General features: G+C 48.7%; 6 protein-coding genes across 7 annotated transcripts; 2 read left to right on the top strand and 4 right to left on the bottom strand.

Annotated features, from left to right (window-relative positions):
* Nucleotides 1-1,590: 1,590 nt before the first annotated feature.
* H257_07851 (hypothetical protein) lies at nt 1,591-2,952 on the bottom strand (the record flags this gene model as incomplete). Its single annotated transcript, XM_009833532.1, has 1 exon — nt 1,591-2,952. The coding sequence occupies one exon, from the start codon at nt 2,950-2,952 to the stop codon at nt 1,591-1,593; it is 1,362 nt and encodes a 453-aa protein (XP_009831834.1).
* A 72-nt stretch (nt 2,953-3,024) lies between these two features.
* Nucleotides 3,025-3,525, bottom strand: H257_07852 (hypothetical protein; the record flags this gene model as incomplete). The annotated part of the gene is made up of 1 exon (XM_009833533.1): nt 3,025-3,525. One exon carries the CDS (start codon nt 3,523-3,525, stop codon nt 3,025-3,027), a length of 501 nt encoding a protein of 166 aa, XP_009831835.1.
* A 1,768-nt stretch (nt 3,526-5,293) lies between these two features.
* On the bottom strand, nt 5,294-7,488 carry H257_07853 (tubulin gamma chain). Its single transcript, XM_009833534.1, has 6 exons — nt 6,952-7,488; nt 6,737-6,895; nt 6,517-6,678; nt 6,391-6,444; nt 5,658-5,909; nt 5,294-5,600 (listed from the first exon to the last, which is right to left on the bottom strand). The coding sequence occupies exons 1-6, from the start codon at nt 7,474-7,476 to the stop codon at nt 5,397-5,399; spliced, it is 1,356 nt and encodes a 451-aa protein (XP_009831836.1). The 5' UTR covers nt 7,477-7,488; the 3' UTR covers nt 5,294-5,396.
* Nucleotides 7,489-7,581: 93 nt separating this feature from the next.
* H257_07854 lies at nt 7,582-9,481 on the top strand (the record flags this gene model as incomplete). 2 transcript variants are annotated; one of them, XM_009833535.1, is made up of 7 exons in its annotated part: nt 7,582-7,623; nt 7,676-7,951; nt 8,009-8,404; nt 8,462-8,621; nt 8,925-9,031; nt 9,087-9,215; nt 9,260-9,481. In XM_009833535.1, 7 exons carry the CDS (start codon nt 7,582-7,584, stop codon nt 9,335-9,337), a joined length of 1,188 nt encoding a protein of 395 aa, XP_009831837.1. In that variant the 3' UTR covers nt 9,338-9,481. The 2 variants fall into 2 exon arrangements, with proteins under 2 accessions (XP_009831837.1, XP_009831838.1); XM_009833536.1 differs by having other exon boundaries at nt 8,925-9,215.
* Nucleotides 9,482-9,804: 323 nt separating this feature from the next.
* Nucleotides 9,805-11,986, bottom strand: H257_07855 (hypothetical protein). The gene is made up of 3 exons (XM_009833537.1): nt 11,282-11,986; nt 10,603-11,233; nt 9,805-10,250 (listed from the first exon to the last, which is right to left on the bottom strand). The coding sequence occupies exons 1-3, from the start codon at nt 11,964-11,966 to the stop codon at nt 9,851-9,853; spliced, it is 1,716 nt and encodes a 571-aa protein (XP_009831839.1). The 5' UTR covers nt 11,967-11,986; the 3' UTR covers nt 9,805-9,850.
* Nucleotides 11,987-12,236: 250 nt separating this feature from the next.
* H257_07856 (hypothetical protein) lies at nt 12,237-13,280 on the top strand. Its single transcript, XM_009833538.1, has 5 exons — nt 12,237-12,360; nt 12,423-12,534; nt 12,580-12,740; nt 12,783-12,863; nt 12,914-13,280. Exons 1-5 carry the CDS (start codon nt 12,256-12,258, stop codon nt 13,199-13,201), a joined length of 747 nt encoding a protein of 248 aa, XP_009831840.1. The 5' UTR covers nt 12,237-12,255; the 3' UTR covers nt 13,202-13,280.
* The last annotated feature ends 3 nt before the right edge of the window (nt 13,281-13,283 follow it).

A 13,283-nucleotide genomic window follows, 5' to 3' on the forward strand; every position in this document is an offset into this window, starting at 1 on the left:
CCCCTCCCAAGAAGGTATCCAAGTGTTCGCTTAGGTTGGATATCCTCTGTGCGATCCTATTCGCTAGTTAGATTATTGGCTGTCCAGCAGCTGTCTGATTAGGTTAGGGTTAAGCCCCAGTGACTTTGGCCACTGGGGGGAATTCACTTTGTGATTTGCCTTTGGATCGGACTTCGCAAGGTCCGTCAAGTTGAGACGCAACAAACGCACAGTATGATTCAAAGCGCCCTTATACCTCGTACTAAATTTAGTACTCCCCAAAGGAGCTCGCCAAACTCTTCTTCGACAAAATCGAAGAATCGTCGTCCGCGACCCCAAAACTCGCAAGCACCGCATCGTAACTCGGTTCAAGTGTCGCCGGTGCGCGACATCCACAATCATCATCATCAGGAAGTCGACTCGCTACCAAAACTTTGCCCAACACGTGAACTCTGCGCACCGAAACTTCTTCGCCACCGTGCTGACGACACAAGTCCGGACTAAGAGGTTGAAGGGGGTGATGATGACGAGTTCGATGAGTTCGAATATTAATAGTTTAAACAGTACCATTTGTTTGAAAATATTCATCTTAAAAATATATACATTTTCAGGGAAAATTTGGCGCACCCCGGGAATTGAACCCAGGGCCCATCCACCACCGCCTGATCGTCAAACCGACATGCTACGCGCCAAGGCCTTAGCTTGTTACTTTGACCATCGTTTAGGTCGGAATTATCGAAAATATGGACAATAATTGTTCCGAGTCAGAATATTGAATTTTTAGGTTGTTCAAATTTCAATAAAATTATGAATTGTTCTTCCGAACGACAATATACGTATTGAAATTATAGATTGACAAGTTAAAATTGATTTAAATATATTTTTCCCCAGCCCTGCTTGTGACCAGGTGGAGCGCTTGACGCCAATACACGGGGCTTTCCTTTGAGAAATGAGGTCGATATTGATGTCTTTATGATGACCTCAGAGTTTCGGTAAATTAACAGTAAATGCTATCCCTACGAGTAAACTACGATGCTGCATCGAAATCCCATGCCTTGAATTCGACATCTTCATGAGTAGTATGGTGCACGTCATCTATAAACTACCAACTTTTCACAAAATTTTCTGGCTTCTATTTCATATTCATTACTCAAAATTGCAGCAAATTGAGACGTATAATCGACAGATCTCAATGTGGTGAAGAAATTCTACGTCTCAGATTCAAATTTTGTGATTAATTGGTCCAGAAATAGATATTTAACCTAGCAGTATTTTACATGGGCGCTTGGATATTTGGCCATAGGGGTGGCCGCTCAAATGTATCTTGATTTTTGTATGTGACTCTTATCCGTATTTAACATCCGGAGGCAGTTGGGACCTTTAACCTCCCACTCCAAGTGATAAAACGCATGAAATCGGTATTTAACGTATCTAGATTTTGGGTTTAACTACATTAATTGCACGTTAAATAATAAAACCTCCACTCTTCAATTTGGCCAGTTGGAAGCTTTTAGATGAAGTGCACCATACGTTGTAGTTGCTTGAATTATCATCCCACCGATTAACATTCAAAATCAAGGTCATGTCCAGCACATAGGTTCGTCCACAACGCTAGTCGTCCTTTTTCGACAACAATAGAGTCCTCAATAGAGTCCTCAATGGCGAAAGCACTCGTGACACCCAACACCAGGTAGAAGGCGATGAAATCGACGTGACCGATCGCCCTATGACGGGATTTTCAAGCTCAACTTCAAAACTAGCGTAATGGGCCTTTGTATGCGCTGGCAGGTCCACAAGCACGTGAATGTCATCTCCGATGGGCACTTCGTCGTCGACGAAGTGAAATGCGCTCAAGATGGATTCGGAGTCCATTTTGGCCACGTCCGACATCAGTTGTTTGATTCCACGAGGGATCTCTCCACACGTCAGCTCGATTGCATCGCGGTCACTCCACTGGAGCCAGTCGCTGTTGTTCGTCTTCGTAACGTACAGCGTCAATTGAAACGCAGGAAATGGAAACTCCATGCGCTCCGTGATTGCTTTCTTCAGGTCCAAGACGGTGTCGCGCTCGTCTATCACAATTGCCACGCTGACGCCGCTCCCGACCACCACACACGATATCGCCACGTTGGAGGCCTTTTGGTGCGATTTCGGCACCGTCACCAACAGATGTATGGCATCGATGTCGACGCCTGCCACGTAAACGACTTCGCCCGGGAAGTTGAAAGAATGAAGTGGCGAATGTGGCGCCATGAGTTGGCCACCTGCAGTCGTTATCGCTTTGATTCCACTTGGAATCTTGCCAGTCTTCACGAGCTTCACGTCGGCATCGTGGATAGTGAGCCACGTGTTGTCCTTCTTCGCAATGTACAGGTTCAGGGAGGTTGATGGAAATGCAAACTTCTGACTCTGGCGAATGGCGTCCTGCAGGTCTTCCACCATCTTGTGATCGCGCATGTCGACGAAAAAGATTGTCCCTACCCCGACCACCGCACACGTCAACAATCGCTTGCGGACAGCTACCAAGACGTGGATGTCGTTGCTGTCGTCGTCGGGGAGGTTCAATGCGCGCACTTGAGTTGCATCGTCCATCATGGTCGCTGGTGTCATCAACGGTTTGATTGCCCCAGATAGATGTCCAGACTTGAGTACCATTCCATCGGGGTCATCCTCCTTTATCCAAGTGCCATCGCTTCGTTGCGCCAGGTAGAGGTCGAGGTCGTACACAGGGAACTGGTATCTCGTGTGGATTGCGTTTTTGAGACCCAACACGCTCACGCTGTCACGGACCTTGAGGGTAAATAGTGTCCCAACTCCGATTGCCACACACGAAATCGTCACGCTGGAAGCGACTTCGCGGGCAGGCGGCACGGACACCACCAACACGTGCACGTCGTCGACGTCGCCGTCTTCTTCGTAGTAGGCCACCTCGCCGGGGAAGTTGTAAGTACCTAGTGCAGTGCGCGGCTGCATCAATTGGCCACCGGCAGTCGTCAACGTTGCCATTCCACTCGACTTGACCACCTTCAGGTCGTTGACGGTGAGCTACTTGCTGCCCTTCTTCGCCACGTACAGGTCCATGCAATCCGCATCCAATGCAAAGTTTGGACTCTCGCTGATTGCCTTCTGCAGGTCGAGGACAGTCTTGTAATCGAGGATGTCAATGTAGATGATTGTCCCGACCCCGACCATCGCACACGTCAACCATCTCCTGCGGACAGCCACCAACACGTGGATGTCGTCGCTGTCGTTGCTGGGGAGGTCGAATGTACCCAATTTCATCCTTGGGTGCATCGCTTTGTTTTCCAACAGCGCTTTGACCTGGGCACCAACCTTGCCAGACCACAACATCATCACTTCGGGATTGGTCGCCTTGATCCAGCTAGTGTCCTGCTTCGCTAGGTAGAGCGACAATTCATGCGGAGGATATGCACACCCCCATTTCTCCTTGATCGCATCCTTGAGGTCGAATACTTGCTGGCCGTCTTCCAGTGTCACCCTAAAGACGGCCCCGTCCTGGATCGCCGCACATGTGAACGACTTCATGCGATCAGTTGGTTGTGAATATCGACCGTGTGAAAACGAATAGAGACTGTGCAAGTTGGAACCAATCATAGCACTCCAATACTTCAGTAGTTGACAATGCATGTTGAAGTGCGTTTCGCGCGCTTTTCAACAGCCTAACGTTACTTTGAATGCATTTGGTCCGGAGCAATCGAATCGCGCCAACCAAACCGATCCACAATCGATCTGATTGGTTGAATTTCATTGAGAAGGTTTGGATTGGCTAATAATTTTGAGCTCATCTGAGGCAACGTTAGCCAATTAAATCGATTTAAATTCCAACGTGAAACCACGCCACAACACGAAATTTCACTCGAAAGTACAATACTCTAACTTTGGCGTTAGAATTCGTCGTGATACAGACCAATGTGACTGAGATTTTCGAGTTTCCAATGCACAAATCGTTATGCAGAAAACCATGTGCGTTAGTGATTAAGCTTTCCCAGATTGAGCATTTCCAAGCAGAAAAGTAAAAAAATACAAGGGTGGTGTGTGTCGAATGGCAACGAATCCAAATTTGTATCAAATCGACAATACAGTAAGCTTATCACGACCAATTCTAACGCCAAAGTATGAGTACAGATAAAGTTAAGTAGTGGACGAGATGGGTACAGTATACCTCTACTCCTTATACCACACTTTTCAACGACATTCCCGCAGGTACACTCGATTAATTTGATTGCACTCAACACGAATGCGTTGGGCGATCAATACTTTACCGAAAGCCGCGGGTGTAGGAACACTTTTCGCAATTTTTATTTGATTAACGTTAATATTTTATCAAGAACTGTGGTGTAGGGTTACTTGCGGCGGTTTGAATTATGGCCGTGTCCGGAGGATGTGCTCGCAACGGTAACGGGATTTTCATAGTACAGCAGTACAGTGACGGGATCAACTCGCTACGCGAAATCGATTTGCCACAGTTTCTACTCGAGTAATTCGCATTGGAGGCCACTATGACTAGGAGCTCGTCGCACCTTGAACGTTTTCCTGATATGTGTGGGGGTGCGCGACCTTTCGCAGCGTAGCGGAGGTAAGCTTGCTTCTGATATTCGTGAGGGGTTTGGCGCATTGCCCGGGGTTAGCGATAGCAAACCACTGGCGATGCACCAAACCCCTGAAATTGAAGACTTCACTTCACTTATGTAGTGTAGGTTCCAGAACGCCGGGGTTCCGAGGTGTCAGGCTCTTCGTGGGCACGTTGTTGTGTATACATTTCATTTGTTTTGAGGTACTCAAGTGCTATTTCATGCGCGAAGCGCATTCCTAGTTCCTGCCAGCTCACTAGCGCAGCGGCGTGTTTTCACTCTCGAAGTATACTTTAACCAAGATAGAATTATAGACACCTCTTTTCCCGGAACAGAGTAGTACCTACCTCCCTTTTCAAACTCTTAACGATCACTAATTGTAAACTACCAATCACTTCACATACCATATCACCTTGCCGTCACGTCGTCGAGTTAACTTGGCATGTTCGAAGAACTTTGGCAACTTGAATGGTTTTGACCCATGGGAGTTACTTTTGATGCAACACTACCAGCCAAAAGTACTATGTGCTATGAGTGAGTAGTAGTACTACGTAGTAATTGCTGACATTTTGGTGAAGTACAACACGAGGACAAAGCGTAAGAGGTATACAATATACAGCTCAATTGTGGTGCGAAATATATACATTGCACGTTGATGATTGGTGGATTGATTGCGCTGAAATATGTGCCCAATTTAGGGCACTTTACGATTCAAAAACGATTGCCTCAATCACGAATTTTATGGTCATTTTAACAAAATAAGTTGTATAGCAACAATTGGCATTCTACGGATGAAACGGCATCACATTATGACGCTTGGAGGTCCTACACGGCGGGCGTGGATTGGCCCCACGTGGCGTAATCTGCGCGCTCGCTGGCCTTGTACTCTTCGATCATACTCGTGACCACTTCCCTGGCATTGTCAAACTCCTCCAATCCATCTGCGAACATGGGTTGCTTGCGGTATTGGTCAATGAACGCGTTGTGCTTTCGGAGGCGATCGTAGTGCACGACCGACCGGTGAAACAACTAGACAAACCAACCCATAATAAACAAGAAGCTTGCGTATGTAGACAAACGACGTACGTTGGCGATGCTCGTGTGGTTGGCCAGCATGAGTCCATTCACTTTGTGCGGGCTTTCAACGTACGGCGACTTGCGGGAGAGCGCAACTTGGATGCTGGCTGGTCCCCATGGAATGAACTTGACCAACTTGCGCTCGCGAATACGCTGGAGGGATTTGTGCACTTGGGTTGGGTCGACATCGCCTTGGATGATGTTCAAGATCGAAATGTAGCACCCCGTCTTGGTCGATGTCGACACCATGATGTTTTTGGGCTACATAATATTAGCACCCGTTCAATGAATGGAACTGCAAGGTATCGATGCAAAATAATCACACAACGCATATATATATATATATATATATATATATTATACGATATCGATTGAAAATAATCGGACGCGATTGTTCAGAATATACTTCGAAGTATTTGATATATTCATTCAACATCAATATACATATATATACATATACATAAATATATATATAGATATACATAAATATATATAAATATATAGATATACATATATAGATATACATATATATATATATATACATAGATACACATAAATATATATATAGATACACATAAATATATATATATATATATATATACATTTATTTATTCACTGTCAGCATCAATATGTATATAAATATAATATTCCTTCGACGTCGAAATATTATATATATATATATTCATTCTTCACCATGTTGATATTTTATATATAGAAGATATACATATGAATATGTACGTACCTGAAGCAACCGACGCATGACATCCAAGACGGTAGTTTTACGAACGGCAGAAACCTGTGGATGGTGGTATGTTAATATATCAGAGAGTGTAAGTTAACGACGTGGACGAGTACTAGTAGATGGTACCTGGGCATCGATGGTCAACGGAGTGTACCCAGTCATTAGAAAGTGACAGCGAGGGGTGGGGATCAAGGACGCGACCAACCCAATGAGATCGTTGTTCATGTATCCAGGGTACCGTAGTGTGGTCGTGGAGGCCGCCATGACCGTCGACACGAGCGAATTGAGCTGAGAACGGACGAACGAACGTGTCATTCTCCATGGACATGCAATATGCTCATCGAACCTGGGACACGGTGGGGTTGTCGATGCGAAGGCGGTCAACGGCGATGCGGTTGAGCGCAGTGTTATCGAGCACGACAACGCAATCGCTGTTGAGGACGAGGCGCTTAAGGGTCAAGAGGGAGTTGTACGGTTGCACAACGACATCGCTTTGAAAGTCGTCCTAGATGTCAGAACGTCGTCACATGATACAGAGGAAGAAGCATGGAAAGGACATACTTGATTCGGAAACACCGAGTACGTTTGGATGAGTTTCTTGGGGAAGTGGTCGTTCAAGTTCTCGAGAAGGTACGACCCCATGCCGGAGCCAGTCCCGCCGGCGATCGAATGGCACAGCACGAACCCTTCCAAGCTGTCGCTGCCGTCGGCTTCGCGGTCGATCATTTCCATGAGCAAGTCGTGATGTTGTTCGCCTTGGTTGTACCCAGAGGCCCAGTTGTTCCCGGCACCCCCGCCATCTTTGGCGATGAATGTGTTCTCGGGGTTGTATAGATTCCGGTAGCTCGAGTTCATGATGGAATTGATCACGCGGGGTTCCAAGTCCATGAGCAGCGCGCGAGGAATGTAGTGTTCGTCGTCGGCTTGGTAGAAGAACACGTCCTTCCGGTCGTTCCCCTGGGTGGCGTAGTCCTGCACGATGCCATCGGGTGAGATACCATGCTCCACGCACAGCTGCTTCCAGAACTCGGACCCAATTTGGTTCCCGCATTGCCCCACTTGGAGCGTGATGATCTCGCGCGGCATATTGGAATAAAACGAATAATTTTGACATGATAATAATGGCGGGCAATACAAATCCGGATAATATTCCGGATGTTTCAGCTTTGTCCAATTGGTGGGATCTTTCATATGTCGGCCCCGCTGTTGATCGATGACCTTTCGGCTCTCAAGGTACACGCGTGGACGTCCTATGTGACGTCTAACACGTGAAGGTGACTCGTAGCGGGAGAACAAGGAGTTCCAGAAGGCTCTCACCAAAGCTGTGACGAACTTGAAGGACCTGAGCCATTACTCCGAGTACATTCACCGTCCACTGGAGGAGGCCAAGGACAGTCCCAGTCTCCCACACAGACATCCCATTCCAGTGCGTGATGGAGGGCGAAGTAGAGATGGAGACCAACCGTTGACAATTCAGATGAAGGCGGCTCAAGCGATGCACGAAGAATACGAAGCGCTCATCGCCGACTTATCCAGTGAAGTGCGGCAGTTGCGTATCGAGGTACGGCACGACTAGCCCTCTCGCGTGCATATTCACGGCCACGCGTGGCACATGCAGTTGTCGAGAAGGGAAGCGTCGGCAGCCAAGGACGCGACGACCATCGCCAACTTGTCCACGCAATTGAGTGCTTCAACTTCGGAAATCCAGGCGCGGTCGTCCGCCTTGTCCGAATGCATGGACCGAATCCAGGATCTCGAAACCACAGTGGCGAGTCAAACGCGAGCCATCTTGACCAAAGAAACCGAACGGAAACAGCTGGACGCTGATGCGGTGGACATGCGGAGGCAGCTCCGCGCGGCCGACACGTCCGCGCAAGAGTTGACCATGTTACAGGCATCCTTAGACCAAGAAAGAACTACGCGGAAGAAGGCGGAGAAGCGAGTGGTTGATTTGGACGCCAAAGTGAAAGTTTTACATGGGCAATGCGCCGTGCTCGAGCAAATGCATGCGACGGTACATATGTCGTTGGAGTCAATGGAACAAGCGATAGGACTCATGACGATTCCGCAGGTGGATGCACAACACCGAAAGGACATGCAGCTCGTTGTGGAGCAGCTGGACGAGGCCAAATCCATGCTCGGTCGCGTCCAGGTCGACATGTCGGACCGCATTGCAAGGCGGGACACGCGGATATCTCGGTTGAAAGTGGCCGTGTTGGATTTGCAACAAGGTGGAGATTTGATCCAAATAATATTTATTTATAAAAATATTGCCCTTGAACCCAAAATTTGGTTGACTTTTGTGCGGATTCTTTGCCAAATCTATCGATCGATTCTTTGTCCTGACTTTTGTATGTAAAATCGTCCGATATCACACTAATCACAGGTCACACACTAATTCGGTGTTGTATTGATTGAAGAGTTGATTTGATTGGCTACTTGATTCGTGTTCTGGGTGTTTTGATTGGTCGTATATCGATTGTCTCCACTCCAATTTCGAATCGACTTGACGATATTATATGAATGCACAACAGAAAAAACACAATGGCAAGCTCAAGTGGACCGATTCCACAAGGCGCTCCGCAGCGCCACCACGGCAGACGACCGCATCCACGTCGAACGCGTTGCTTGCAAACGCATGGTGCAACGCTTCATCTACTGCACAAATTGCTCACTATTGGAGGGACCGAGATTAGTTGGACGAAGCCAAGATGGCCGCCGCGGAGGATGCCGCGCGATGTCACCGCCTGGAGAAGGAGCTGAGCGATCTGCGGACAGAACTCGCCTTGGCCGATGAAGCGAGACGCGTCCAAGCGCAGCGGCATGTACGTGGCGTTGCTGCGAAACCATCGTCATGTTGAAATCATAGGCCCAGGCGTTGCTTGGGAAAGAAGCCGAGGCGGCGTACGTGTGGGAGAAATTTGTCACGCAGCAAGCAGCGTCATGAAAGCAAACCTCGAACAACCTGAAATTGGCCAAGTATAAAGTGTTGAATATGTACAGGACTATTGATACTCTGAAGTTAGTACTTGTAATAATTAGAGTATTGTGCAATTGAATCGACACTATTGGGTAATACATACATTCTGAGTGGATCTGATTGGCTCTTACACAATATTCAGCCAATCCGACGATATGTTGATGAGAAAACCCCGCAAGTTTATAGCGAATTCATAGTTCGAATTACTATTGTCGATTTGATACAAATTTGGGGAGGGGGTGCAATCGAATCGCGCCGACCAAACCGATCCACAACCGATCGGATTGGTTGAATTACATTGACAAGGTTTTGATTGGCTAATAATTTTGAGCTCACCTGAGGTAGCCAATCAAATCGATTTAAATTCCAACGAGAAACCACGCCACAACACGAAATTTCACTCGAAAGCACAATATTAATACTTACAGTTTTAATTCAGACGTCAATACATAAAATAATATTAAAATACTAGTTAATCTGTTACGCTCGTCGTTCGATGGCGAAGCGGGGCATCGCGTTGGATTGGACGGAGATGGTCGCCGTGCGGTGTTCTTGGACTACAATTGTCGCCTTGGGCAGCGGCATCACAGGTGTGCCAGCAGCCAGTTGCGGCAGATTGGGCGGATGCAGACCGCTTTCTCGAAAGGCGTCGGCGATGGCGGCAGATCCTACCTGCGCCACGCACGTTTGGTAGGTGTGGGCGACGATGGGCGGGAGGTCGGACACGATGGCGGCGGTGGTCGCCAGATGCGGCAGCACCAGCCCGAGTTGGTGGCACAGCTGGGATTCAAATGGAGTGAGCAGGCACGATCGAATGGGTTGTACTACATCCTTGTCTCCAGCGTACAGATCTTTCCACGATACCAAAATGATCTTGCGTCTACCATCGAACGAAACAGCACGGTTAAATCTACTAGTACTAGTACTAGTGGTAGTAGTAGTCCTAGTAGTAGTACTCGAAACCAACGGTAGTAATTAGGACTCGCAACACGACCACCAACAACGAAAGCGTTGAGAAGAATACTATGGAGATTCGGTACAAAAATAATTTCCATCCAAAATCGAAATCTAATATATAAATCACGACGCGATGGGCGAAAATCAAGCTTTGAGAGTTTTTTTGATTGGCTATTTCAAATAAGACACGTATATTCAGCCAATCACAATGTTCAGCGCGAATTGTCAAGATTGATTACAAAACCACGTGTATATAGCCAAAGAATTCACCATACCGAGTGCACAGTTGAAGGAGCGACGGAGACGGCGACGCGTGTTCGACGACGAGCACCACGGGCCGCGGCAGTCGCGGAGGCAAAGTCGCATGGAAGTAGAGGATGGCGCACTCCATCGCGTCGGGGGTGGCGAGGCCGCGGTCGGTCATAACCACATTCGGACCAACTTGATGCAGGCGGCTGCCGCCGGACGCGGGCGGTGTCGGAAACACGCAAAACGGCGGCATGGGGGACGTGCCGTCGGCGGCGACGGTCGTGAGGATAGTGGCGTGGAAGGTCTTCTCGGCCGAGTCGGAGGGAGGCGGTAGAGGAGATTGTTGGGTAGCATTACTCTGGACGACCTGCCACGACCGCTGCAGAATCGACTGGATCGAGCACAGATTGAGGTAGAAGAAGCGCGACGCCATGGAGTAGCCTGGCACATGCGGCTGTTCAATGGACGCCTTGACCAAGGACGAGAACAACGGATGAAAGGCCGACGGAAGCGCTGGAAAGGGATTGGTCGAGGACGACGCATGCAAGAGTCGCGGGACTTGATGCGGGCGAAGGCGGGGCGGCGGGGTCGGGGCCGCCAGTTCCGCCGCGTAGTTGCGCAGAATGTTGCGAACGGTCTGGATGGTGATTTTCTTGGCTAAGACGGAAAAACATGAGCGATTTTGATAAAGATCGAGCGACGTACTGGGTTCACGAGTTGCCAGCATCGTGAGCATGTCTTGGGGAGAGGCTCCTGCATGCTTCATGTTGTAGATCAAGTCGAGGTAGGCGCGGAACGGCCGCAGCGACGCGACGGAATTCTCCACGCTCAGCTCATGGTTGTGCACATGGACCATCTTGTGGACGTGGTACACCCATCGCCGCGCGCCAGGAGGACCGAGCAGCACGAGGTTGATCCACAAACATGCCTGGCACCCCGAGTACGCGAATTTGACCTTCTTCGTCTTGGCCAGATCGGGGTTGTTGCGGCGCTTCTGGGTGCGCCCGTGCTTGCACACGTACGTCATGGACGAGTACTTGAACCGGACGTCGTTCTCTGGGAAGCGGACGCTTCGAGCAGCCGTCTCGTTTGCGTGTTCAACGGTGATGGAGTTCCGGATGGAGAATTCCTGCTGCGTGGCTTCAAAGTAGGCCCCCAACGCGTCCGTGAGCTCGTCGAACGAGTGAAACACAATTGCTGGCGGAGGGTCGACTTGGATGTGGATGCCGCCATGCAGCGCCACGGGAGTATGCACGACCACGCGGTCCGAGTTGGGTTTTTGACTCATCAAGCGAATCTCCGCTTCGCCCACCACCATGCGCCGCCATTTCAGCTCCACGTTGTCGGGCGTGCTGTCGTCGTCGTGGTCGTGAGGTCGTTTTGAAGCCATCGACCAGTCACTCCAATGGGGGTATACTTCGTGAATTTAATTATCCACGCTTTCTCCCTGTCATTTAATTCTAGATTTCCAACGGCAATGGGTCAATCGACAGCATCCGGATAAACGGTTCGTCGAGTACTTACTGTTAAATAGTGTACCAGATTTCAGAATTGGTAAATAGTGTGATCATACTACAGTAATGTTGCTTCAATCGTATTTAGTGTTATATAGTTGGCCAACACCAATTTGCAATTTTTTAGATTGACGTGTAACTGAAGGATTGATCCTTCGATACATCATGATGAGGGTCACAATCATCTTGCTCGCATGCGCTATCACAGTGACAGGAGCTGTAGATACATTTAACATGATATGCAAGGCATCAGGGGTCTCCGTTGGCAATGTAAGCGAATGTACCTGCATTAATGTACTTGCATGGCAAGAAAATAGTGGTTTGCGCCATAGGTAAGCACGAAGAGCCCGCTGTCGTTTTGCATCGAGTACCAAGACCCACGATGTTGCATGCCAGTACACGAAGCCCAGATCATAACTTACTATACAGCGCTCATGGATACAGGTAGACGAGTAGTTGATTGCCACTTGGACGACAACTCTGCTGTAGGCGTCTCGTGCAAGCACGACGTCACCAACACTGGCCACGTCCCTCTAAAGAAAGTATTTTGCTCCCCGTGCTCTCCACTCGCGCCGCTTTACCTCTCGCCTCCCACGAACAAGACATTCTTCACGTCTGCGACAACGTTCAAAATCTGTCGCTCGCTGGCCGTGGGTCTGTCTGCCATCACCTAAACTCATCGTCCAATGTAGGCCCAAGTATCTCCTGAGCTGTTTGACCACTGTGGTTTCGCATACGTTGATCGAGTCCAGTTCTGTACACCCAAGCAAGCCGTGGGTTGCAACACACATAGTTATGACGTGGCACGCTCACGTGCAAGTAGATTGCGCCTGGAGCATTTTTCAAGGCCTGCGGAGATGGTGATCATGTGTGCTACCGCCAGAACGAGACCCAGTGGTACTGCCACCCGTCGACGTGTGGTTCGGACGTGCCTGTGGGTTTCGCGGACGTCCCTTGCTTTAAGGACACATGCAGCAGCGTGTTCAAGATGTTGAACGACAATCGAGGGGCTAAACCTCCGTTTCACGAAGATATGGCCATGGAAATTGTTGATGACGAGTATGGCAAGTACTGCCTGGGCATGTCAAGTCAAGCGACCGACGAATTGTAACCGGTTTATGTGTTAACGGAACTCGTCTTTGAGTAGTACTAGTAGGTAGTAAGTAGTTAACGTTAATACCATCTTCACCACT

The sequence above is a fragment of the Aphanomyces astaci genome, assembly GCF_000520075.1.
Source record: "Aphanomyces astaci strain APO3 unplaced genomic scaffold supercont1.16, whole genome shotgun sequence".
Taxonomy (NCBI): domain Eukaryota; phylum Oomycota; class Saprolegniomycetes; order Saprolegniales; family Verrucalvaceae; genus Aphanomyces; species Aphanomyces astaci.

Coding starts and splice junctions, on each gene's coding strand:
- H257_07853 (XM_009833534.1), bottom strand. CDS start 7,476: ATGCCGCGCGAGATCATCACGCTCCAAGTGGGGCAATGCGGGAACCAA. Junction 6,896..6,951: donor ACTCGGTGTTTCCGAATCAA/GTATGTCCTTTC, acceptor TCTGACATCTAG/GACGACTTTCAAAGCGATGT. Junction 6,445..6,516: donor CGTTGACCATCGATGCCCAG/GTACCATCTACT, acceptor CACCATCCACAG/GTTTCTGCCGTTCGTAAAAC.
- H257_07855 (XM_009833537.1), bottom strand. CDS start 11,966: ATGGCTTCAAAACGACCTCACGACCACGACGACGACAGCACGCCCGAC. Junction 11,234..11,281: donor GCTGGCAACTCGTGAACCCA/GTACGTCGCTCG, acceptor TTTCCGTCTTAG/CCAAGAAAATCACCATCCAG. Junction 10,251..10,602: donor CTCCTTCAACTGTGCACTCG/GTATGGTGAATT, acceptor GTTCGATGGTAG/ACGCAAGATCATTTTGGTAT.
- H257_07856 (XM_009833538.1), top strand. CDS start 12,256: ATGATGAGGGTCACAATCATCTTGCTCGCATGCGCTATCACAGTGACA. Junction 12,361..12,422: donor CAGGGGTCTCCGTTGGCAAT/GTAAGCGAATGT, acceptor TTTGCGCCATAG/GTAAGCACGAAGAGCCCGCT. Junction 12,741..12,782: donor AAATCTGTCGCTCGCTGGCC/GTGGGTCTGTCT, acceptor CGTCCAATGTAG/GCCCAAGTATCTCCTGAGCT.